We start from the raw sequence: 23458 nt of genomic DNA on the forward strand, positions 1-23458 counted from the left end.
CCAGCGCCAGACCGCGTGGGACAGGCGGACTTGGAGCACTTGGAGTGCATTCGGTAACCTCACATCCAGGGCCGGTGAGCTGAGAAGCGCATCCAGCGGGCCGGATGATCGGGATCGGGCTACGGGCTAGAGAGCCCTGACCCCTAGCTCAGGGGGGGTGCGCATTCGCAGGGCGAGGGCCTTAAAGTAAACACGGGTCTCCGAGGGTTAGTTCTGCGCTTTGGGTGTCCCCTAGCTAGCGGCGGAACGCCCCCTCTACTCGGAGCTAGTAAACACCAGACACTAGACACGAGCATGACGTAGCATGTTTTCTTTCTTTTTCTACTCGGAGCCAGTGATACGAGAATACGCACATGTACATGTACATGTTACAAGAATACACACTGCCCCCACGGAGTACCTGCACTACTCGACGATAATACAAGAAGAATACGCAGCTTGGAAGTTGCAGACGCCTATAAAGAAAAAACAGCAAGCTGAATTTCGGCGGCGAAAAAGCAAAGGACGGGCGCTTTTGATCGGCAAAGCAAAGTTGGAGTAACGGCGACCGCGTCGCCACAATGCCAGTCGCCTGTCGAGCAGCCTTGGCGGCGCGCATGCGCCGCAGGGTTGACCAACAGCCGCGCGCCTCGAGCCTCTCGCTCCACTCGCGGCACGACGCGCCCCGCGCGCCGGTCAGCGCAGCAGGAGTATTGCGACATGCTGCACAACGCCAAGGACATCACTGAGAAGCTGGCGCCAGTCGCCCACCAGCATGTCTCAGCACCAGGTGAGGGAGCATGCTGCGCACGCTGATGCAGCAGGGGGTAACCACCAATCAGGCCCTCACGCCACTGCACGGCCGCCCTCGAGCACCAGCAGCCGCGCTGCGCCATGCTCAAGCTCAGGAGGCCACCCTGCTTCTCGCATCTTTGTGCAGCGCAGTGAGCGAGCAGCGCCGCACCAGGCGGACCCATGGCGTGCTCAGCCAGCCGCGAGGCGGAGGCAGGCCGAGTGAGCGCGAGCCGCGCGGGAGGCCATGCCCCGCGCACCGGCGAGCGAGTGGCACGAAAGAGTGCAAGTCGCGCATGCTTTTGCGTAACGGACAGCCCTAGGACACTAATGATTTCTTCGCGGCTTCCTACTCGGTACGGCCGCGGCCGGCTCGGCTTTGCCGTTCTTCTGATGGTGGCATTGTCGCTGATCACCACCATTTCTCGGCCAGCGAGTCGGGCAATGCTGGTACCCCAGAGCCTCTCACTCTGCAATATTTTTGGCGTGAGATGCGCCCTGCCGCCGTCGCCAGTGGCCGTGCCGAGAACGGTGTACGGCAACGACGACCGGCGAGACTGGTACGAGCTGGATTACACCTCTGCCGGCGACGCAATGGCGGGACGTCTGTTGGCTAACTCGATCATGGTGCACATCACTCGAGCGGACCTCGGTGCTCCTGACTCGCACGGTATTTACCGCATTCTCGATGACTACGCAGATTCCCTTCGGCTCGGCCCTGTTCGGAACATGTGCGACGGCCAGAAATTCTTGCGGCAGCCACGGCTTGGCTACTGCTCTGCCACGCTGGTCAGTCCGACCGGGGTCATCACGGCTGGGCACTGCGTGCCAGACCAGAAAACGTGCGACAGCGCGGCGTACGTCTTCAATTACTATGTTACCGGCCATGACGCTCACGGCGACCCCACATTCCCTTTGATCACCTCTGACGACGTATATTTTTGCAAGTCTGTGAGCACCATGTATGCGACCGGCGGCACCGACATTGCGCACATCACCCTGGACCGGCCTGTCCTCGGCCGTGTCCCGGCCACCTACCGCAAGACGTTGGTCCCTACTACGCCGGGCCAAAAGCTGATGATGATTGGCTTCCCAGACGGCATGCCCGCCAAGGTGGAGGCCGGTGGCACGGTCACCGACGCTGGGAGGTCGAACGGCTTCGAGTTCTTTGTAGCCTCGACTGACTCCTTCGGCGGCAACTCCGGCAGTGGCATCTTCGATGCGGACGGAATGATGATTGGCGTCCTTGTGCGAGGAATAAAAGGCTACGTCCAAAGCGGCGGGTGCACCGTCGTCTACGCGCTCCCAGGCCCAAGGGGGCAGGAGGAGATCACATACGTCGATCGTGCCGTCAGCCTGGTATCGGCGTCTTCCGGCCACCTTCCGGCCACCGAGTGCACCGACTCGTGCGTTCACTCCAACGACGGCGAGTGTGACGACGGAGGGCACGGCGCCCTCTACAGGTGCCGCCCATCCCGCCCGGCCCTCCGCCCTCCCCCTCGCCTCCTCCCAGCCGGCCCCACAGACACCCAACCGCCTACCTCCTTGCCCGCAGCGCCTGCGACCACGGCAGCGACTGTGCCGACTGCGGCCACCGCTTCCCGTCGGCTCCGCCGTCGGCCTCGCCGCCTCCCGCAGCGACCACGTCGGCTCCGCCCTCCGAGTGCACCGACTCTTGCTTCCACGCTCGCGACGGTACAACCCGAGCCTCGGCCCTTGCAACCCGCAAAAGGCTCGCGAATCTCACCATCTCCTTGCCTCTCTCAGGCGAGTGCGACGACGGCGGCAACGGCGCCCTCTACAGCGCCTGTGACCACGGCACCGACTGTATGGATTGCGGCGAGCGCCCCCACGCCTCGCCTCCACCTTTGACCCCAGCCTCGCCCTCGGCGGCGTCGGGGCTTCCGGCCTCCGAGTGCACCGACTCGTGCGTTCACTCCAACGACGGCGAGTGTGAAGACGGAGGGCACGGCGCCCTCTACAGGTGCCGCCCATCCCGCCCGGCCCTCCGCCCTCCCCCTCGCCTCCTCCCAGCCGGCCCCACAGACACCCAACCGCCTACCTCCTTGCCCGCAGCGCCTGCGACCACGGCAGCGACTGTGTCGACTGCGGCCACCGCTTCCCGTCTGCTCCACTGCCGCATCCGCCGCAGCCAACCCCCTCGCCCTCGCTTTCGCCTCTGCCCTGCCCCGGAGTGGTATGCGATGGGATGGGCGACGGTCCGTGCCACTGTGACCCGTGTCTGCTATGTCCGACGCCACCAGTGACGCCGCCGCCACTATCCGCACCATCGACTCCGATCGCTCAGCAACTTACCTGCGACTTTGAGAGAGGCACTTGCGGCTGGAAGGACACCGCGCCTTGGACAACGAGGACAAGCAGCTACCCGTGGACGAGGACGAGTGGCGGCACGCCATCGATTTTCACCGGCCCGAGCGGCGACCACACCACCGGATCGGGGTACTACCTCTACACCGAGGCCTCTGGGATCCACAGCAAGGTGCACCGGCTCGAGAGCCCGCACTTCTCGCTCCAGCAGGACGCCACCCTCTCCTTCTACTACCACATGCACGACGATACTGGCTTGAATATGGGCACCCTCTCCGTCGAGGCCTTTGAGCGCGCGAACGGCTGGTTGACGCTCTGGAGCCAGAGCGGACACCAGGCTGACAGTTGGCTCCACAAGACGGTCGTCCTTCCCGCCTCGACGATACAGGTGCGATTTAGTGGCTTGACGGGACCGGGCTTCAGCTCAGACATGGCGCTGGACGATGTGTCCTTCGGGCAGTTTGAGCCGCGGCCGGTGACCGTGTCGATCACGCAGTCAAACTGGTTCCAGATCGGCATCGCATCGCGGAACTTCGCGCGGGACGGGGACACGAGCACCAGCTGTCCCGAGGACAGCTGCACCACGGAGTCTACCACGGCGGAGTTCGCCATGTTTTACAACCACCGCGACAACCGGCACAACGGGCGCCTTGTGGAGGGCAACGGGATCCAGGGGCAGAACCGCGTGAACTGGGGCGACCTTCCCGCAAACGGCGCGCGAGATATCACGGTGACTGCAGACTGCACCGCGAAGACCGTGACGATCAGCTCCGACGGGCAGTCTTTCACGGGGTCGTACCCTAGCAGCTGGTCGTCGGTATACGTTGCAGTCGGTGCCCAGGGCGGCCCATTCTCTGCGACCCTCCCCTCGGGCAACACCTGGCTGGGTGGAAGCAGCACGCAGACGCTCAGCGGAGGCTTCCGGGGGAACCGGGGCGAGCAGGACCTCTGCGCTTCGTCGGGGTCGGCCTCCGAGCAAAATTCATATTCTACGACGACTGGGTTTTGCCGTGGCGGGAGCAGCTGGCCAGATGGCAATGAGTATAATTGCTTTGAGGACGTTGCCAGGACACGCATCCAGATGACGGACGCAGAATGTAGGCAAGAGTGTGACGCCAACGTCGAATGCGCAGCGTATGACCGGTCTTGGTATGACCGTCAGGGTATCCTGATTGAAGATATCCCGACGGGTGCGGCAGATTGTTGCCTCTTCAAAGCAGGCAGTACCGGCAATGGGGACGAGAGCTTCGTTTGCATGTTGAAGCCTACATCGCTCTCGCCCCCGCCACCGCCCTGGCGCCCCGGAACCTCTACGCCGTCGCCAGCATCGCCGGCGAGCCATCGCCGCCGCCGCCGCCGGAGCCCTCACCGCCGAACCAGGCGACATGCCAAGACACGCCAGGTTGGGGTAATGGATTCGACATGACTTGCAGCAACAGGCCCGCCAATGAGTGCAACGTTGGAGCAGGGTTGACTTGCTATCATTATAGTCTGAGCTATTGTGCGAATGGTGTCGTGGTGCCTGGCCGAGAATTCTCGCAAGGAGCTGGATTCAACTTTCCGGAAAGCAACTGTTGCGCGTGTGGCAAGGCCTTCCGCATTGTGGCCAGGTCTCCGGCAGCTGCGTGAACTGCAATTCGGGGGGTGGTCGGATGAGCACCCCTGCATGCGCGTTTGGTCCGCGGCCCGGTGTCCAGCATTGGGCCCATCCTTGTGTGAGCGCTGAACACTGACTGTGCGTGAGGGTGGGTGGGTACTCAGGCGAGGATTTGTCATTTTGTTATTGGGTATTATTGTTGTAGGTTCGTTGTTAGCAGATCATTATTGGCACGTACATACTCTGCATAGCGACGGGAGATCGCAGAAGGCATAAAAGACGGGCACGAAACAAACGGACGCAACGCTGAGGAGTGAAAAAAACAACGAAGGCGCTCTCAAAAAATAAAACGGGCAAAAGAAGAAGAAATCGGACTTTTCTCGAGCTCCGGGCGTAGTACGGCTGGTTCTTGACCTACCGCCTTGTATCCACGGCAGAACGCGAGCCGGCAAGCATGTCCGGCGAGCAACGAGGCGAGAGGGGCGGGCCGAGCGCACTGCTGAGCGGGCTGCCCGTGCGCGACGCAAACGCCTTTGCCCAGCGGAAACTGGATGCGGCGAGCTTCCCGGCGTGTGCTCTGCTCCTACCTGAGCTTACCACCCGCGGCTCTCTTGGCCCACACCCATCCCAAACAAACGCAGGTCACGGAGGCGCCAACCTACCTCGCCACGCACGACCGCACGAGCCCCCCTCCCGACCAAGGCGTGTACCGGCGTCAAAAGGGTTCCCACCCACGCCTGCAGACCCACGCCCATCCCTGCCCATCGAAAAGCTCGCCCCGCCGCAGTTGTCGGCACGGAGACGACAAACATCATCCTGCGGCACTTCCGGCAGCTCGCCGAGGTGCGTGCGCGCGTGCGCGGGCCGCGCCGCTCCCGTTCACCTAACGCCCGGCTCTCGCCCTCGCAGAAGCAACGCGAGCGGCAAAAGCGGGCGCCCCCCGCTGCAGAGGCGGCGCGGAAAACCGCCAAGCTCGCCCGGCCGACAAGTCAATGATTCTTTGACTCTTTTTTCGGGCACTTTTTGAGAGGTGGAAGGCCGCTTCGGAAGGGCACCGTCGGCCCACCGTGAACCTTCCTTTTTTAGGTAGGTGCACCGGCTGTGCCGCTGTGCAGACACACACACTCTCTCTTGCCACGGCTGTATTATTGATGAAAAAACAACAAGCTGTCACCGAACATTCCCACCGGGCGGCGGGTGGGAGCACGAAGTAAGGGCAAAGACTTCCACCCTCGTAAAGCGTTGTTGGGTTTCCCTCCCCCGTCCAACCCCAAGCTGTCTCGACTCGCAGCGCCAGCGCGCAGCAGCCCGACGGGGAGCACGGACGGCGCATTTCTCTGTGTTTCGGCATCTCCCCTTGCCCCCACCCCTTCCCCCGGCGCTTGCAGGCCTGGCTGGCTTCGCAGCCTGTGCTGCCCGGCTTGTCGCGCCCCGCATTCTAGCAGCGCGATGGCGGTCCTCCCCGCAAATCCTTCCAGGGGCACCATAGAAGCGGTGCTCGCCCTCTCCACGGTCATGCATGCCGCCGCCCAGGCTGCTCAGCCCAAGCCGTCATCGTCCGAGGCTGACGCGCGCACGAGTGGCTCCTCCGCGGCCGCGGCGTTCGCTCGGCTGCGAGGTGGCGAGCTGGGCGGTTCACTCGCGCCGCACACGCCTGTGCCGGCCGCGGCGGCGGCGGCGGCGGCCCCGGTCGAGGTCGCGGGCGCCGCGCCGCGCCACCTTCTTGTGAGACATGACAAGGCGCGGCGGATCGTGACGATTGAAGTGAGCGAGACTGCAGTGATGGCCTTCTACATGTCGGGCTGCGCCTTCATCATCGGGGGCGTCGCGCTTGGTTGCGCGCTCTGGCAGCGCACGCGGGGGGGCGCCCCAAAGCAGGAGCCGTGCGGCTCCTGTCTTCTGACGTGGAGCCGCGAGGGTCTGCCCCCCCCCCCCCCATTCCACCCGGCACGAGGCGCATGCCTCCCCCCCTTAGCCATCGCCAGCTCCACCCACAACGGCGGGGCCGCCCCATGCAACAGGCGGGAGGCGTCTCCGTCTGCGTCGCGATGGAGTACTGCGCAGGCGGGGACCTGATCGACCCGTAGTATAGTATAGCACAGCATAGTACAGTACAGGAGTACTGCGCAGGCGGGGACCTGATCGACCCGTAGTATAGTATAGCACAGCATAGTACAGTACAGGAGTACTGCGCAGGCGGGGACCTGATCGACCGCATGGCGTGTCGCCGCGGCGAGCTGCCGCTGCTCGAGGCTCAGCTGGTCTCCTTCCTGTCCACGCTGTGCCGCACTCTGTACTACGCCGAGGGCGCGACCCGCACTTCTTTTGACACAGGCTTCTTGTTTCCAGGTGCCGCACCCTGTACTACGTGCACTCCTGCGGCGTGCTGCACCGCGACCTCAAGTCGACAAACATCTTCGTGACGCGCGGCGACGCCACTGTCAAGCTCGGCGACTTCGGCCTCGCGCGCGCCGGCGCCTCGCCGGCTGAGCGGCACACACACACACACACACACAGAGGCGCGCTTCAAAACGGGGGCTGCGAGAGCGTAGGCCTCTCGCGCCGGCGGCTGAGCGGCTCGCCGCGCCGCCACTCGCGCTGCGGCACCGACTTGTACATGTCGCCCGAGGTCGAGGCGCGCAAGCCATACGGCGCCGCGTCCGACGTGTACGGCCTTGGCTGCGTGCTGCTCGAGATGCTGCTGCAGTCGCAGCTGCGCGAGCGGCGGCTCGCCGAGACGCGGCGCGAGTCGATTGCGGCCGCGCTCGGGACGGCGCGGCGGCGCCACTCGTGGGACACGCTCGACGAGCTCTCCGCACTCGCATGGCGGATGCTCGACGAGTCTCCAAAGACGCGCATCGACTTGCCGCGCGCGGCGGCCGTCGCCGACAAGTGCCTCGCCCTAGATGCGAAGCTGTAGCAAGACGCGTGCGAGGTAGCGCTTCCGAGGACACGGAGTCCACGGCAGTCGGCGGTCTCGCCCGTTGTGATTCGCAACCCGTCGCGTTCGCGCGAGGCGCAGGGGATGCAGCGCAAGATTGCGCCCGATGCAGCGCCAGAGGCTGCGCCCACCCTCACTTTCCCTGTCTGCGTACGGCAGGTGCCTCGCCCTCCTCCGCCCCGCCGAGCGCGCAACGGTGGGAGGGGCGAGCGCGTCTGCGGCGGCGACTTTGCCTGCGCGCGCCGCTTCCGACTCGAGGCTGGCTGTCTGCCCGCGCGGCGGCGGCGCGCGGCTCGACGTGGCGAGGGGCGGGAGGGCGGTCTGCATTGCCGAGGCGGCGGCCGACGGATTGGGTCCGCCCACGCCAACTGACAGCGAGCCCACTCTCGACGGCGGGGCGACCACTTCGACGACGTCCGCCGACAGCGCCGCGCGCGCAAAGAAGCCGAAGCCCGCGCGCCCGCCGCGCCGCCGCCGTTTGCGTTATGCAGAGTGAGCGCGGGGCGCGGAGACCCGTTGGCACGTTGGAAGGAGGCGGCATGGAGGTTGGAGCGCGGTTCGCGCTCGCGTCGAGATAACGAGGGACACATCGAGCGGGAGCATGCGATATTTTCTACGAGGGGCTTTGGCCAAAAATCAAGAGGGGGGAGCGAGGGCGAGAGGCCCGTTCGTCGGAGGCTACTGTAGAAACAAGAAAAATAAAGGTGTCGGTGCCAGAAGAGTGCCAAACCTCGCGCACACAATTTCAGGCTCAGCCATGTCTCTGTCGCTCTCCCTCGCTACGGTTGGCCTCGTCTCGCCCGTCGTCGTTCCCACCGGACCCGCCCGTGCGCACGTTGTCGCCCAGCAGAAGTCCAGCGCCATCGTGCTGGCCGACAAGGAGGCCGAGGCCCGCATAATGGCAGTCGTCGACTCCGAGCCGGCCAAAACCCGCGGGGCGGCCATGTGCTCCCAGATGGCGGCTGCCAACATGCGCCGCATTAGGATGCCGGAGGAGCAGGGCGGCATGAACCCGTTCGGCCCGCCGGGCACCCAGCCGTCCGGCCTGGGCTGGGACACCTCCACCGGCGCGCTGGCTGCCGCCCCACGCCTTTGCCCTCCCGTCCCATCCATGGTTTGAGAAGCCACAGAGCCCAGCTCACCAGCCACGCCACTTCGCAGAGCCCAAGAACCGCGAGGACATGGAGGCGCTCGCCAAGCGGCTCAACCCGACCGTCGGCTTCTGGGACCCGCTCGGTATCGTGTCGGAGGGCACTGCGCCCGAGACGATCGGCTGGTTCCGGCACGCGGAGATCAAGCACGGCCGCGTGGCGATGGCAGGCTTCGTCGGCTACTGCATCCACGCGAATGGCATCACCTTCCCGTGGAACATCCAGGCGCCCCCCTCCACGCCCCCTCCTCTCCTCTCCTCCTCTCTCACCACCGCGGCCGCACCTCGTCGCCAGGCGCCCCTCCCGTGGACTCCGATCACCTCGGACCTGCCGACGATCGCCTTCTCCGACATCACCGCGGTGCAGACGACTTGCGCGTGCCCCCCCCCCCCCCCCCGGGGCCTACCTCTTGTTCGCGCGCCTCCTCCCAGGCCGGCGCGCCGGGCGACATGTGGGACGCCCTGCCGACGGCCGCCAAGCTGCAGATCCTCCTCGTGGTTGGCTTCCTCGAGATGCACGGAGAGAACTCGCTCGCGCTCGAGGCGGACGGCCAGAAGCACTATGTGCGCGGCGGCAAGCCCGGCTACTACCCCTCGTTCAAGGGCCGCTACCCGCACCCGGTGCGACGACCTCCCTCCCCTCCCCCGCCCTGCTCCGCCCTCGCCCCCGCCCTGCTCCGCAATCGCCCCCGCCGCCCTCGCCTTCTCACCCCACCACCGCCCCTCCCCCCGCCTTGCTTCTGCCGGCGCGCAGGTCCCCCTCGACCTCTGGGACCCCTTCGGCTTCACCAGGACGATGTCGGCCGAGCGCAAGGAGAAGGCTCGCCATCATCTCATCTCGCCGTCGCCTCCGCCACTCAGCCCACCACCTCCTCCTCCAAGCCCTCCCCCGCCAAGCCTAGGCGCTCCTCGCCGAGGTCAACAACGGCCGCCTCGCGATGATCGGCCTCTTCGGACTCCTCTCCGCCTCGAAGGGCCTCATCGTCCCGGGGCTCGACGGCCTCGGCCTCACGCAGTGCGCACATGCCGACCCGCCGCCGCCGCCCACGCATCCCACCTGCCCTACCCGCGGCCACTCTCCCGCCCGCACGCGCGAGGGCGGCGCACAACCATGGCACAAATCGGCGAGGCACAGCACCCCGCCGCCGCCTCGCACAGGTACGGCGGCGAGTACATGGCCCCCTTCTCCGACTTCGACGCGGCGCTGCCCTACGTCGCGGAGATGCCAAAGACGCTCGCGGAGCTCCTCAAGTGAGTTGGCGCAGCGTGTCGACACGCCGCGCGGCGACAGGTCTGAGAGAGGGAAGGTGGGTGGGCCGCAGCCGGCGCCGGCGCTCGTGGGTGGTGTGGTGACGGTTGGGCGTCGTCAAATGTGTCGCGGCGTTGTCGGTGGTGCGCGCACGCGCACGCGTGGCTTCGCCCCTCTGCGCCAGTTGCGCGGCAGTGCGGTGCGCAGCAGCACCCTTTTTGGCCTTTGGGTTTGGTTTCACGCGGATCCGCACAGCGTCTGGAGCTATAGACGCCGCGGCGGAGACGGCAGAGCGCGGTGAGCGAGCAACTAAGCTTCTAAGACGTAGCTAAAAGATAGTTTACACAAGACTGGTCGGCTTGGAGTGTCCTCACAGTGGTCGCTCACCGACCACCCTCCACCGCGGCTCGGAAGCCATGCTGCCGGTGCACAAGAGGCGGCCAGTCGCACGAGTAGCGGGCTGCGCAGCAATGCGCACGTTGCCGGTGCAGGAGTGGTGGCATATCGGAGTGCGCTCCAAGCGCACCCTCGCTCCACAGCGGCGGCTCCTCCGGCGGCTCCTCCGGCGGCAGCTCGCCGAACACAGCAGCGGCCCGGAAGTTAGGCACGCCCTCGGCCTCACCGTCGGACCGCAGCGTCCTGATCCACCGCTGGTGGGATTGAAACCGCGCCAAGGAGACCTCCTCGCTGCTGTCAGACCTGCCCATGCCCATCGTCGTTGTTCTTGCCACGCAAAGCTCCCTTGGGATCGGAGCCGCGCTGTGAAGGAGGAGCTCGGGGCCACCGAATTTCTTTGATTGCTGCCTGGCTTCTTGGGTTTTGTCATGCGCTGGTGGCGGTTTGCCCTTCCTTGCTTGCGCGGGCCCAGCAGTACGCAGAGCAACAGAGAGTCATCTGCTCACCATTCGAGTTGGTTGGGTTGTTTTGTTGTTGTTGGGTGATTGATGGTTGGCTTTTACGTATGTATGTTTCCTCTCGCTCGCACGCACCCTGCCTGGTTTCCTTTCCGTGTTTCTGCAGTGTTTCTCTACTGGTACAGCCCCCTCTCGTTCCTCTCTAGTTTCCGGGGTAGCCATCAATTTTTCCGGGCTCTGAGCCGAGTCTGGGTGGTGGGTGAGTGAGAGGCTGTTTGGGGGGGGGGGGGGGGGGGCAAATCAGCAAAATCGGAGAGATTTTTCAATCAATACCAAACAACTCTAACACTCACTCACACATCATTTGGGGCCTGGAGCCCTGGCACTTAAAGGGCCCTGTTCACGCCTAGGTTCACGCGCGCGCGAGACGTGCAGACTCCAGACAGGGTTGCCAGGTGAGAGCGAATGGCGCGGTTCACGCCTCGCACAACAGAGAGAGAGATGCGCCCTGGCATGGTGGGACATAAAAGAGAGCGAGTGCTTGGCGAGTAGGCCGTGCGATCAACGCTGCCGCGCGCGACTTTGCGCGCGAGGCGGCGCAGCTTGAGAACGGCGGTGGGCGAGAAGCCGCCGCCGATCTCGTGGAGCAGCAGGTTGAAGTTGTTGCGCTTGACAAAGATCGCGTCGTGGTAGAAACCGCGATGCGCCTTGACGTAGCCGTGGCCGTTCTTGTGGGAGAAGGGTTGGCCGGGGGCTGTGCCCGCGCGCCTTGCAGCCCATGTTCAGGCGACGGGCCTTCTCCGCTCGGTGCTGCCGAAGGCGTAGGAGTGGCCAACGGAGGCGGGCGTGCCGCCGCTCGAGGCGTTGCCAACGCCCGTCGAGGAGGTCTTGAGGAGGGGCGTCCAGAGCTTGACTTCATTCACCTCATCACATCCCCCCGGCCCTGCATGGGGTTCTGCGAGGTCGGTCTTGTACCCCTCATTGTACTGCCGGGTGAGCTCTGGTTTCTCCTTGTCACCGTGCACGACCGGCGCGTTGGCCGGGGCGCGCATTGCGTCCGCCCAGGCGGCGAGGACGCCGTCGTGGGGCCGCCGGTGGTGGGCCTTGTTGTAAAGGTAGTCGCCGAAGAAAAATCGACAGGCTGCCCCGCTCGAGCGCGACCCGAAGGGTGGGAAGCGCCGCGGAGAGCCAAAGGCCGAGCTTCCGCTGGAGCTCCTCCTGGAGGGTGTCGGAGGAGAGGGCGGTGGCGTACGTACCGTCGACACGGACATCGAGGGCCTTGCCGGCGAAAGGCGTTGAGGCGGAGATGAGGCGCGTGGCCTCGCGGTTGTTGACGGCGCTGTCTCCGAGGGACGGGTTGTTCTTGACGTGCACATCCCGCGCCTTGACGAGCTCCTGGTGCGCGTACCAGTCCTTGTGATTCTTGATGGCAGCGAGCGCCCGCGGCCGCGGGTACGTGGATTTGCAAGTGCCATTGAGAATCGCGTCGGTAGCTGGAAGGGACTCGGGCTCGGGGAGCGGGATGCTCTTGGGGTAAAACTCAGTCAGGTAGCCGCCGCGGACGGTGTAGTACTTGTTTTTGTCGCGGGCGGCGCGCTTCTCGCACACCTCCTTCCAGTCCGAGAGGGCGGACTCATAGGTGGCGATAGTTGCGGCGATGGCGGGGTACTTGGACGCACCCCCTTCGTCTAGGGCGAAGTCGGGGTTGTGGGCGACGAGGGTGCGCCAGTTCTTGAGGAGCGACATCGAGGAGCGACATGGAGAAGTCGCTGTCGGCTCGCGAGTTTGTTCACTTTTGGGATCCTTCACGACTTCCTCCACTCAAAAAGCACGATTCTCAAGTTGGGCCCTCTACTGTAGGGGCGAGGACAGCGAATTGGAAGGGGCCACACTGAAGCGACGCACAGGCCACACTGAAGCGACGCACAGGCACAAACACACAAGACACTCAGCAAGCTGGGCTCTACCACGCGAGTTCCGCAAAAAAGAAAAAGAATTTCACGGCGCCTCCACCACGCCTTCCTCACTGCCCCGCCACGTGCGATGCTCTCTTCCCTCCTCGCTTGCTCACTCGCTTTCCTCAAAATGTCGGACATCACCATCGGCATCAAGCACTACGGCTCTCGGCGAGAGCAGCTCGACCGGCTCCTCCGCTCCATCCGGCGGCGGTACGCGACGGCCGAGGTCATCGTGGCCGACGACGGCTGCAAGGCGGACCGGACAGTCGCGCGCACGCACAACGTGACGCTCGTCTGCACCGAGGCGGGCAGCGGCCTGGGCCTCGGCCGGAACGCCATCGTGCGACGCGCTCGTACAGAGTTTATGCTCCTGCTCGACGACGACATCGTATTCTCCGAGGCCACCGACCTCGCCGCGCTGCACGACGCGCTGGTGCGCGACCCAGGCGCGGCGCTCGCGGGCGGCTGCTACGACGACCTGGAAGGCGGCGACGCGGACTGCTTCAACCTCGCCTTCAGCGTGACCGGCGGCGGCACGTCAGTGGCGGCGCGCTTCGCCACGCTGCAGGCGCAGGGCGGCGGGTGCGGCGTGGTGGGCGCCACCCACAACTTTTTCCTCGCTCGGCGCTCCGCCCTCGTGCAGCACGGGTGGGACGCGCGCCAAAAGCTGATGGAACACCAGGCCTTCTTCTACGCGCTCTGGCTGCACGGCCTGCGCGTGCTCGCCTGCCCGGCGGTCCGCGTGCAGCATCCACGCAAGCGTGGTCCGCGCGCAAGGCATGCAGGCGTTCGCCAGACAGCGCAGAGGCTAGGCGACCGGGGAAGGACTAGATTAAAGAGCAACACTCCCGAACTCGGCCTTCTGCACGCCGGGCACGCCGTCCCCTTCGACCCGGGTGTCACCCTACGCCACGGCACCACCCCGCGCGGCAGCACCTCCTCCTCCGCGCGTCAGAGAGAGAGCGACTATCTGCAGTACCTCTGCCGCAACTTCCCGCGCATCGACTCCTGGGCGACGCCGTGGTGGACCGTCGACTGCGGTACCCGACCCCCGCGCCCCCCTGCCCCCATCATGCGTGTCGCGTGAGCGTCGGGGGTGCGCACACACACGAGCGACGCGCACGCGCGCCCACACACACACCGCACTGTCTCGACGCACTGCCGTGTGTGCTGGCGTGCGCGACAGGTGCGCACACCTTCAAGTCCGTCAACGACGAGAGCCCGATGCCGCTAGCTTGGGACGCCTCGGACGACACCTCGATCGTCGCCCACACGCTGCGCGACGACCTCGGCCTCTTTGTCCTCGTGCTCAGTGCGCAGGGCCGCGCTGCCGCTCGCGACACACTCCGCCAGAGCTGGATCCGCATCTTTGGCCGCGGGAGCGGCGCGGTGCACGGGATGCGCTGGGACTATGGCTTCTTCCTCGGAGGAGCGGGAGCGGCGAGCCCGGCACCGCTGATGCGCGGCGACATCGTGCGGCTGGCCTCGCCCGACGGGTACGCTCAGCTGGGCGACAAGGTGGTGGCCGCTCTCGCGTGGAGCGTGGCCCATGTGCGCCCGTCCCACCTCGCCCGGCTGTGCGCTCTGAGTCACCTTCCCCACCCTGCCGCGCCGTATCACCTTGCGTCGCCGCGTCACAGGTCAAGAGCCGCTTCATCCTCAAGTGCGACGAGGACTCCTTCGTCCACGTCGCTAAGATCAACGAGTACCTTGCCGGGCTCGGCGCGGCGGCGGCGGCGGCGCTCTACGCGGGACAGGTGGTGGTCGCGCCGGTAAGGCGCACCGGCAAGTGGGGCGTCCCGGCGGAGGTTTTCCCGGCGGCCCAGTACCCGCCGTACGCCAAGGGCGGAGGCTACCTCCTCTCGATCGACGTGGCGCGCCAGATCGTACCTGAGATCCAAACTGGCCGCTCGCCGCTGCTGAGCAACGTCGAGGACGCGATGGTCGGCGTCGCCGCCGACAGGCTCGCCATGAGCGCGACGGGGCTCAATCATCACTTCCGTGAGCTCTCGCTGGATATTGCGGCCGTGAGGGCGGCGTCGGCTCTGCATTGCTGCTCGTCAGACACGATGCTGTACCACAAGCCAGCGCAGCTCGCCGTCTGCGATGCGTGCTGGGCGGCGGGCGGGCTGGAGCCCGACACGCAGGCCGCCGGCGCAGTTCGCCTCCTTCTCAGGCCGAGTCGTGGACGAGCCACGTCCGCCGTGTGGGCGTGGCGAGGCCGCCGCCCAGGGGCTCGGCTAGGCTTCGAGCAACCGAGAAACGATTCTGTGGGCCCAGTTCATAGGGGCAAGATGGTGTCGTAACGCACGTGTGGGTGTCTGCATCAAACGGCCCTTTTAAAAACAGCACAAACAGCACAAACCTACACCCGTGCCCCCACCACAAGCAGCACGGCGCATGCGACGCGAGGCTCGGGAGGACCATGCACTTGCACATGAGACGCACGTGCAACATGACCTGCTTGGGCACGCACTCCCAGCGGCCTGGCTGGACCTCGTCGAGGCGTCCTTGGAGCAGGTCTCCACGCCGATGGCATGCACACACGCGCGCCAAGAGTGAGCGGTCATGAGACAAGAACTTCGAGGAATGAGACGAGCCCGAGACCAAAACTGAGACCACTCCTGAGCCAGCGGTCGTCTCACACTCAGTTTTTGCAGCCAAAAGGTCTCAACACCGTCTCACTGTAACTCGTGAGCCTACTCTGTGAATACGTATTCCACGTATTCCAAATGACCTCCAAAAGGGCCGTATTCCGTATCAAATTGCAGTTTTAGGCCGTATTCCACAATCCGGAATACGTATTCCAAACGAGGCCCCAAAATGGACGTATTCCGTGTAAAATTTTCTTCGCTCCGCGAATTCACAGAGTAGGCTCGTGAGATGATTGAGAGACTTGTCCTGGGTGAGACCAAAATGAGACGAATCCCCAAAGTTTGTGAGCCGTGTGTGAGACGATGAAAGAGAGTTTGTTTTGTTTGCGATGAAAGTGAGACAGGTACGGAAACACGTGAGACTGAGGCGAATCAACGTGACAGCCCTTTTGAAAACAGCACAACTGTGTGTTTGCGTGAACGGCGTGAAGCTGACTTCTGACTGTCGTTGCTGTCTATCCCTTTCTCGACTGTCTGAGCTTGTGCGTCTTGGCCGGGGTTGTGTTTTTGTGTGAACGGCGTGAAGGTGAATAGGCCAGCGCGCGCCGAGGAGCCTTCCCGGCCGACTGCTGACTCGCTACGAAGCCCACTGCACTCCACGCTTGCCATAATAATGCCAGCTACCACGGCGCCAAACGTCCTGCCTGCTTCCCGCGCCTGCTTGGTCACCAGGGTCCAGTCTGAGCGACGACCGGTGTGGCCTCGAATCTTACTGCTCTTCGTCGTCGCGTTGTTCCTCCTCGCGTGTGTCTTGCCGGTTAGTTAGCGCGGCCCGCTCTACCACCCCAGCCCTCTCCTGCCGCCCGCCTTCCACCTGCCGTCACGTGGCCGAGCAGGCGGCGTACGAGCACTTTAAAAACGGCGCGAGCTCAAAGTGCTTCGGCGTGCTCCCGGCAAAGACGCGAGCAAAAGTGCCAGTGGCCGCGTCCTTCTTCCACGTGCTCACCTTCATGGTCGTCGGCCGCAAGGAGGCGGTCAATGTGCAGGCGACGTGCGACGTCCTCTCCGGCGTCGCCAACGTCTCCTTCTTCTACGCGCACTACGACGACGCGCAGCCGTGGTATGCGAAGCAGGCGTGGTATCGGCGCTGCGCTCGCGACCACGTGGCCTACCGCGAGAAGGTCAAGTCGCGCTTCGTCGTGAACGCGATCGCGTCGCGTGGAAGCGCGTGGGCCGAGACCTACTCGCACGTGTGGATAATCGACGAGGACGTGCGGTTGCCGCCGCTGCGCTACGTGCGCCACTTTCTGCGCGAGTCCCATGGCCACGGCGCGCTCATCTCACAGCCGGCCATCTACGGCTCTGTGTGGAGTCTGCTGCGGCCTCATCCCCGCTGCGCGACGCGCGCTACCGACCTCGTGGAGCTCATGCTGCCACTTTTGCAGACGCGCGTAGCGCTCGACGTCTTCACGCGGCTCTACCGGTCGGAGGCGACCACCGATTGGGGCCTTGATATTACGTGGTGCAAGTACGCGGCAAGTCGCTTCATCGAAAGCCCCGCGTGCATCGTCGTCAATGCCGGCCGTTTCGTCCACCCAACAGGCAATACCACAGCGAACTACTCTCGCCGCTCCGGGCAGGAGGACTTTTTGTGCATGCGTGCCATGCACGCCGCGCTCGTGTCCGAGCCCAAGAACCTCGCGTGCCTGCGCGAGGACCGCTACAACTCCCTCGACCCTGTGCTCACGGACGCAACGCTTGCTCCGGCACCGGCTGCCCATCACGCACCAGCGGCCATCGAGGCCTCCCGGCACAGGCCGCTGAAGATGTACGTGTACCGGCTCAAGCACTTTGGCTCCAAGGGCCACTGCATCTCACTTCACGGCGGCGGCGCCCATGACTTCGAATGGGAGCTGCACGTCGAGAGCAACCTCCGAGCGACGTTCGCCGTCACCGCTGACCCCTCGCAGGCGGACTTCTTCCTGCTGCCAGCGTGCCTCAATCGCCTCTGGGCCTCTGGCTGGCGCTGGTCGGAGGCGCGGCAGAAGCTGCGCGCGTGCGTTGAGTGCACGTCGCGCTTCGAGCGCAAGCTATTGCACGTGATGCGCGCCGTCGGGCCGTGGTACGACGAGCACCCCGAAAAGCACCTCGTCACGCGACATCGTTGCCCATACATTGGCGAGCAGAGCTGGGCCATCAATGCGGACGAGGAGGTGTACACCGAGCTGTGGCGCCACCCGCGGCTCCGCTACATCTGCCTGGAGACCGACCCCGAGCCGCCGCCGGGAGCCGTGCGCGACTGGCACAGAGAGGTGCATGTTCCCTACTTTGTCGACGCGGCGACAATGCAGTCGCCGCTGCCTCACGCCAAGCGCGCGCACGACTTTGGCTTCGCCGGCTCGCTGTGTTGCGGTCGCGGCTGGCTAACGGAGCTGCTCCGGCTGGACGAGCGCGTCGAGCTACGCGATCACACGGGCAGCGCGGCGAACGCCACACGGCTCCTGCGTACGGCCTCCTTCGCGGTCGAGCCGCGGGGCGACATGCCCGAGCGCCGCATCATCTACGAGGCGCTGCACGCCGGCACGCCGCTGGTCTTCACGTCGCCCGTCGCGCCGCCACTGCGCCTACTGAGCTGGGACGGCGTCGCGATCGAGGCAGGCGCGTCTCTGTGGCACGGCGCCGAGCCGCTTCCGACGCTCCGCTCGCACGACGTCCAGCGAGCGCTCGCGCACTACGACAAGTGGATGGCGAGCTTCGAGGCCGCGCGCGAGACCTTCATCTGGGGCACGCCCGCCTTCCGCCGCCGGCTGGAGCTCGTTGTGGCCGATGTCATCACGCAGTGATGAGGAGGTGGGAGAGCGTTAGTTCCGTGTCGTATGCCGAAGTGTCAGAGTGTGTTGTTGTTGTGTCATGGTGTGTGAGTGTGTGAGAGTGTGGCTGTGTGTCGCCTTTAAAAATATAAACAAAACGCCTTCATCATGTGCGTATGTCCCCACCTACCTGCAGGGGCCCCGCACAAACAGCACATTTCTTAATGTAACATTTGATGGCCCCCAACCATCACCCAGATTTTCTTTTTGCTACTCTAGGGCAACACTCACCTCTTCACTACGGCTGGCCTCGGCCGGTTCTGCGCACGTGCGTGGGAGCCGCACGCTGCGCTGGTCGCGCATGAATAGGACCGGTCGCGAAGACTGGCAGCGCGCGATGACGGGCGGCGACCCTCAGGCCGGAGGCGGCGGCGGAGGCGGTGGTGGCGGCGGCGGCGCGCCTGACGGCGACGGCTGGCCGTACCCCGGTGGCGGTGGCATGCCTACCGGCGGGGGCGGCTGCTGCGGCGGCATGCCGTAGGGTGGGTAGTAGCCGGGGGGCGCCGCCATGCCGGGGTGCGCGCCGCCGTAGTACCCGTAGTACGCCGCCGCCGTGTCTGCCGCCGGGTGCGGCGGCGCTCCCGGGGGCATGCCCGGCGGCGGGGGAGGGGCGCCGTACGGCGGCATCGGCGGCATCGGCGGCATTCCTCCGGGGGCCAACCCGCCCGGCGCTGCCATCCCGCCCGGCGGCGGAGGCGGCTGCAGCTTTGGCTGCGCGGGCTGGCCGTCGGCGCCCATGCCCGACATCTCAGACATGAACTTGGCGTACTCCTCGTCGTCGGCGGGCGGCGGCGGCGCGGCGGTGCCGCCGATGTTTCCCGCGCCGACGAAGGAGGCGCCGAGCGGCACGGGCGGGCGGAAAGCGCCGCCGAGCTTGGACGCGTGCGAGAGGGTCGCCTGCGACGCCTTCTCTCCCGCGAGCACCTTGGCCATGTCGAGGAGCGGCTTGTCCTCCCGCACCGTGCCGTTGAGCACGTGCAACTCGTGGTTCGCCTCGTTCCTCATCCGCTCCCCCTCCTCGGACGTAAAGTCGAGCAGCGTCTCGATGAGGCGCCGCGCCTGCTCGAGCCGCTCTTTGGTCGGCCCGCGGATCAGCACGTGCGGCGGGTCGTTGTCCGACTCGTCGCGCACCTGGTCGCCCAGCCGGCGGGTGCCCTTGCCGCGCACGGCGATGGTGCAGTTGGTCTCCTCCTGCATCCGCTTCTGCGTGTTGCCGCGAGGGCCGATGATCAGCCCGACCAGCTTGAGCGCACCACCGGGCATGTGGTCTGGCAAGATGAGCTTGACCGACATGCGGTCTCCCGGCCCAAAGTCAGCGCGGGGGTACTTTTGGATGCACCAGCGGCGGACGTAGTCGAGGCGCGCCTCGAGCAGCCGCTCGCGCTCCGCCCCCCGCGCCTCGGGCAGCGTGAGAAGCTCCTTGAGCAGCTCAATCCGCTTGACCATCTTCTCCTCGCTGAGCGGCGGCGGCGGCGCGGCAGCTTCGCCCGAGGCGGGCTGCGCCTTGCCGGCGTTCCAGCGATTGCGCCGCCGCTTCGCGCGCGCGTACTCCTTCTTTAGCTGCTCCACCTCCTCGGATGGCTCCCACGGCCGCTTTGCAGCCTCCTCTGCCGCCGCTGCGCCGTTGGCCGCCGCGGGAGCCGCCGCGCCGTCGGCTGCCACCCCGGGCGCGCTGTCTGCCGCCGCCCCGGGCGCCGTCGCCCCGGGCGCCGCGGCCTCGGGCGCCACGGCCGCCGCCGCCTCAGGCGGGGTTGCCATTTGCGCAGCGGCGTGGCGTGCGTGCAGCGGCCGTGACGTTTCTTCTTTTGAGAACATTTTTCTTCCACAATAGACCGCTCCCCCAGCAGATACAAATCGCACGGATGTAGGCCTTCAATGGGAGAGGGGCCTGAGGACGTTTCAGCCTCGGCCAGCCCGTCGTGTCCACCTGCTGCTGCAGCTTGGAGATGATCCGGGCACGCACCGGGTGCGAGCCGGCCAAGCCTGCGAAGAATGTCAGTGCCCGCTCGGAGCCAAAAGTAGGCTGCGCGGCCGTGGCGTTTACCTCGCCCTTGATCAAGGGTATCGGAATGTGCCCGACACCGCCCGAGGAGGCCACGAGCAGGTTGGGCCAGCGATCCGCAGCAAAGTCACCAGGGCGGCTCTGATCGTACGAGAGGCCTATGCCGTCGTCGTTCTGCCTCAGTTTCCCTCCCGCTAAATCATCACGGCCTCGTAACACCCTCCGCGCGCGGTCAAAGGCTTCCCAGGGCCGGTCCATGACATGAACCGATAGACACAAGCAAAAACCGCACCTCTAAGCTTCTCGGGCACCCCGAGGCCCATACGGCGTCCCGGCGGGCCCCGGCGGAGGTCCGGCGCGGCGCTCCAAATCCGCACTTCGCGAGCTTCTACGGGCGTTCACGCGGCCTCTCCGCCTCGTGAGGCACGCCCCACACCCACCACGAGTCCTGGGGCCGTGGGCGGACCTCTGGCCGCGGCGTCCGGAGCTTTGGTCGTCGAACATCGGCCGCCAACTAGGCCGTCGAGCGAACGTGTCCGGAGAGGCTCTCGGATGGGTCCGGCAGCGGTCCCATGGACCCAGAAGCTCGCCCCGGCGGTGCACTCACGGCTCGGCCCCCGCCCCTGGTCACCCAGACGTGCCCATGGACAGCCGTAGGGGCTCGGATGACGACGTTGGCGCCCATGACGACGCCCTCCCCGACGACGTCACATCTGGCAGACTACTCGGGCGCGGCGGCGCGGATGATCACATGGTTTGGGACTCTGAGCGATGGCAGAGGCCTTTTACTGCAAACGAGGACGCCCCGCGAGGCCCCGTTGGCCGGGAGTGGTGAGTGGGACCATAAACAAGCACTATATCCCCTACCGCGACCAGCCCACACACAGCCCAAACCGCTGCCAAACCGGCCCTGGTCACGCAGGCGGGGAGGCTGCCGGGGCGCCCAAACAGTCCCTTACGAACGCCACACGGGCCACCACGGCCCGTCCGGCGGCCCGAGTGCCGCCCCACACCCGCCCGACGCCCTCGGCCAGCCAGCGCCCACTCTGAGAGGCTTCACCGCCGCCAGCGCGCCGAGCGCGCCGCCCTCTCCTCGCGCCACACGGGCCCCTGGCCGCACGCCCGAGACCTCATGAAATCAAATATGCGGTTACGCAATGTTTAAAAAAAACCAACGATTTTTCAACTATCGAAAGCCCGACCGACTAAACTCTTTTAAACGCTGCTTCTTTTAAACGCGTTCCTGCGGGACCGCCGCGCGAGCACGGCAGAGAGCAACAGACCCTGCGGCTGCGGAGCACGACGCACAGCGGCGGTGGGGGTGGGGCGCGGGGAGGGGGGGGGGGGGGGTCTGCGTCTCTCGGCGCGCTTCGGCCGCTTGGGACAAGAGCGTCGGAGCGGGCGAGAGACACACGGGAGACAGTCGGGGGGATAGATGATGCAGACCGGACATCGATGGCCATTCGGATTGGTAAGGTAAGGTATTAAGGTAAACTTCTCCACACACACGAGGTGGTGGGGCAAGGGGCTAGGGGGGGCAAAACCCTCGCGTCTCCACGTGTCTAACGACTTGGGCCAGGTTAGCGGTTAGGGGGCCCACAGCGCCCCAAAATCCACCACTGTGGGATTTCGCGCAATCGCTCGACTCTGAAAAGCTCGCCTATCCCTGCGGTGAGCGCTGTGGTCGCCGCAGACTGGCTCCGACTTGACGGGGGCATGGAGACGTGATGCCTCCATGCCCCCGTCGAGTCAAAATCGACATGCGAGTCGATCTTTGGCCCGCCAGAGGGATAGGCGGCGTTTTGGGCGACAAACAGCGCTGCGACCGCGAAGTGGCGGTGGACATGCTCCCATGTTGCCGACGCGGCGCCGGAGTGGCCGGCGCTGCTCACCATGACCACGACGGCTACTCTGATACTCCGGGCCGACCCGTCCTACCCGACGGTGGCACTCTTCCACGTCTCGCTCACGCTGAGAAAAATTCTGAAACGGCGTGCAGCAGAGTCGCCGACGAGTCGGTCCGCGTGCTTCCTCGTGTCCCGCACCGTTCTCACACATCCATAAACTCACTTTGGCCTCACTGAAGCGATGCCTCAATCCTGAATCCTCAGATTTTAGATTAGGGACGCTGCGCACCCTCTAACGTGATGCCTCCATGCCGCCGTCAAGTCGAAATCGACATGCGAGTCGATCTTTGGCCCGCCAGAGGTACATGCGGCGTTTTGGGCGACAAACAGCGCTGCGACCGCGAAGTGGCGGTGGACATGCTCCCACGTTGCCGACGCAGCGCCGGAGTGGCCGGCGCTGCTCGCCGCGACCACGACGGCTACTCTGATACTCCGGGCCGACCCGTCCTACCCGACGGTGGCACTCTTCCACGTCTCGCTCACGCTGAGAAAAATTCTGAAACGGCGTGCAGCAGAGTCACCGACGAGACGGTCCGCGTGCCTCCTCGTGTCCCGTACCGTTCTCACCCATCCATAAACTCACTTTGGCCTCACTGAAGCAAGCCCTCAATCCTGAATCCTCAGATTTTAGATTAGGACGCTGTGGGCCCTCTAGCCAGGTACCAATTTTGTCGAATTTATTTCAAAATCTGCAGGCGCGGAGCGCCTGCGAAAATTTTGAAGAAATTTGCAGTCGGGCCTGATTTTCATCAAGATCTTTCAAATTTGCGGTGTAGCGGCCGGGCCCCCGGGAGGCAGGGGCGGGCGGGGGCGCGGTCGGGAGGGGGCCGCCAAATCGACCAAATCGAAGTGGGTGCCGCGATTTTGGGCTGCTACTTTCAATGATATGGATTTTTTTCCTACTAAGCAAAATTCGAGCAATTGAGGAAACTCAAGCGGGCAGGCTGGAAGCACTGAGGGACGGCCGATGTTCGCCCAGTGGCAACCCTGATCTTAGAATCGCTCCAATGTACAATGGGAGTGAATCCGAGCGAGTGAAACACTAGTCCAAAAGACTCGCGATTAAAAGAAATCGCATGGAAATCCACGCAAAGTGTGCGCTTCGCAAGCACCCCGCAGTTCTACGGCTGCTCTAGTTGCTGCCGCTCGGCGGGGCGCCGCCGCACGAGGCGCGCCACCGCCATGTGGCGGCGGAGGAGCTGCCACTGCCGCCGGAGCGGCCCCGCGTCGCACGGCA

At 65.2% G+C, this 23458-nt stretch overlaps 6 protein-coding genes across 6 annotated transcripts; 5 read left to right on the forward strand and 1 right to left on the reverse strand.

Moving 5' to 3' along the window:
- Positions 1 to 1215: 1215 nt before the first annotated feature.
- Positions 1216 to 4728, forward strand: EMIHUDRAFT_240834 (hypothetical protein; the record flags this gene model as incomplete). Its single annotated transcript, XM_005774232.1, has 6 exons — positions 1216 to 2234; positions 2327 to 2466; positions 2539 to 2755; positions 2848 to 2895; positions 3169 to 4289; positions 4568 to 4728. 6 exons carry the CDS (start codon positions 1216 to 1218, stop codon positions 4726 to 4728), a joined length of 2706 nt encoding a protein of 901 aa, XP_005774289.1.
- Positions 4729 to 5109: 381 nt separating this feature from the next.
- On the forward strand, positions 5110 to 5874 carry EMIHUDRAFT_444385 (hypothetical protein; the record flags this gene model as incomplete). The annotated part of the gene is made up of 3 exons (XM_005774233.1): positions 5110 to 5264; positions 5338 to 5539; positions 5606 to 5874. Coding segments are annotated over 3 exons (475 nt in total), but the record flags the coding sequence as incomplete, so codon positions are not given.
- Positions 5875 to 6074: 200 nt separating this feature from the next.
- EMIHUDRAFT_444386 (hypothetical protein) lies at positions 6075 to 7451 on the forward strand (the record flags this gene model as incomplete). The annotated part of the gene is made up of 4 exons (XM_005774234.1): positions 6075 to 6584; positions 6716 to 6747; positions 6880 to 6977; positions 7046 to 7451. Coding segments are annotated over exons 1-4 (975 nt in total), but the record flags the coding sequence as incomplete, so codon positions are not given.
- A 787-nt stretch (positions 7452 to 8238) lies between these two features.
- Positions 8239 to 10042, forward strand: Lhcf57 (light harvesting protein; the record flags this gene model as incomplete). Its single annotated transcript, XM_005774235.1, has 5 exons — positions 8239 to 8751; positions 8825 to 9148; positions 9220 to 9408; positions 9690 to 9802; positions 9946 to 10042. The coding sequence occupies 5 exons, from the start codon at positions 8239 to 8241 to the stop codon at positions 10040 to 10042; spliced, it is 1236 nt and encodes a 411-aa protein (XP_005774292.1).
- A 2933-nt stretch (positions 10043 to 12975) lies between these two features.
- EMIHUDRAFT_117004 (hypothetical protein) lies at positions 12976 to 18285 on the forward strand (the record flags this gene model as incomplete). The annotated part of the gene is made up of 5 exons (XM_005774236.1): positions 12976 to 13888; positions 14035 to 14399; positions 14489 to 15007; positions 16339 to 16737; positions 18160 to 18285. 5 exons carry the CDS (start codon positions 12976 to 12978, stop codon positions 18283 to 18285), a joined length of 2322 nt encoding a protein of 773 aa, XP_005774293.1.
- Positions 18286 to 19254: 969 nt separating this feature from the next.
- EMIHUDRAFT_74790 (hypothetical protein) lies at positions 19255 to 19575 on the reverse strand (the record flags this gene model as incomplete). The annotated part of the gene is made up of 1 exon (XM_005774237.1): positions 19255 to 19575. A coding segment is annotated over one exon (321 nt), but the record flags the coding sequence as incomplete, so codon positions are not given.
- Positions 19576 to 23458: the final 3883 nt, after the last annotated feature.

Source organism: Emiliania huxleyi (assembly GCF_000372725.1).
Source record: "Emiliania huxleyi CCMP1516 unplaced genomic scaffold EMIHUscaffold_317, whole genome shotgun sequence".
NCBI classification, from domain to species: domain Eukaryota; phylum Haptophyta; order Isochrysidales; family Noelaerhabdaceae; genus Emiliania; species Emiliania huxleyi.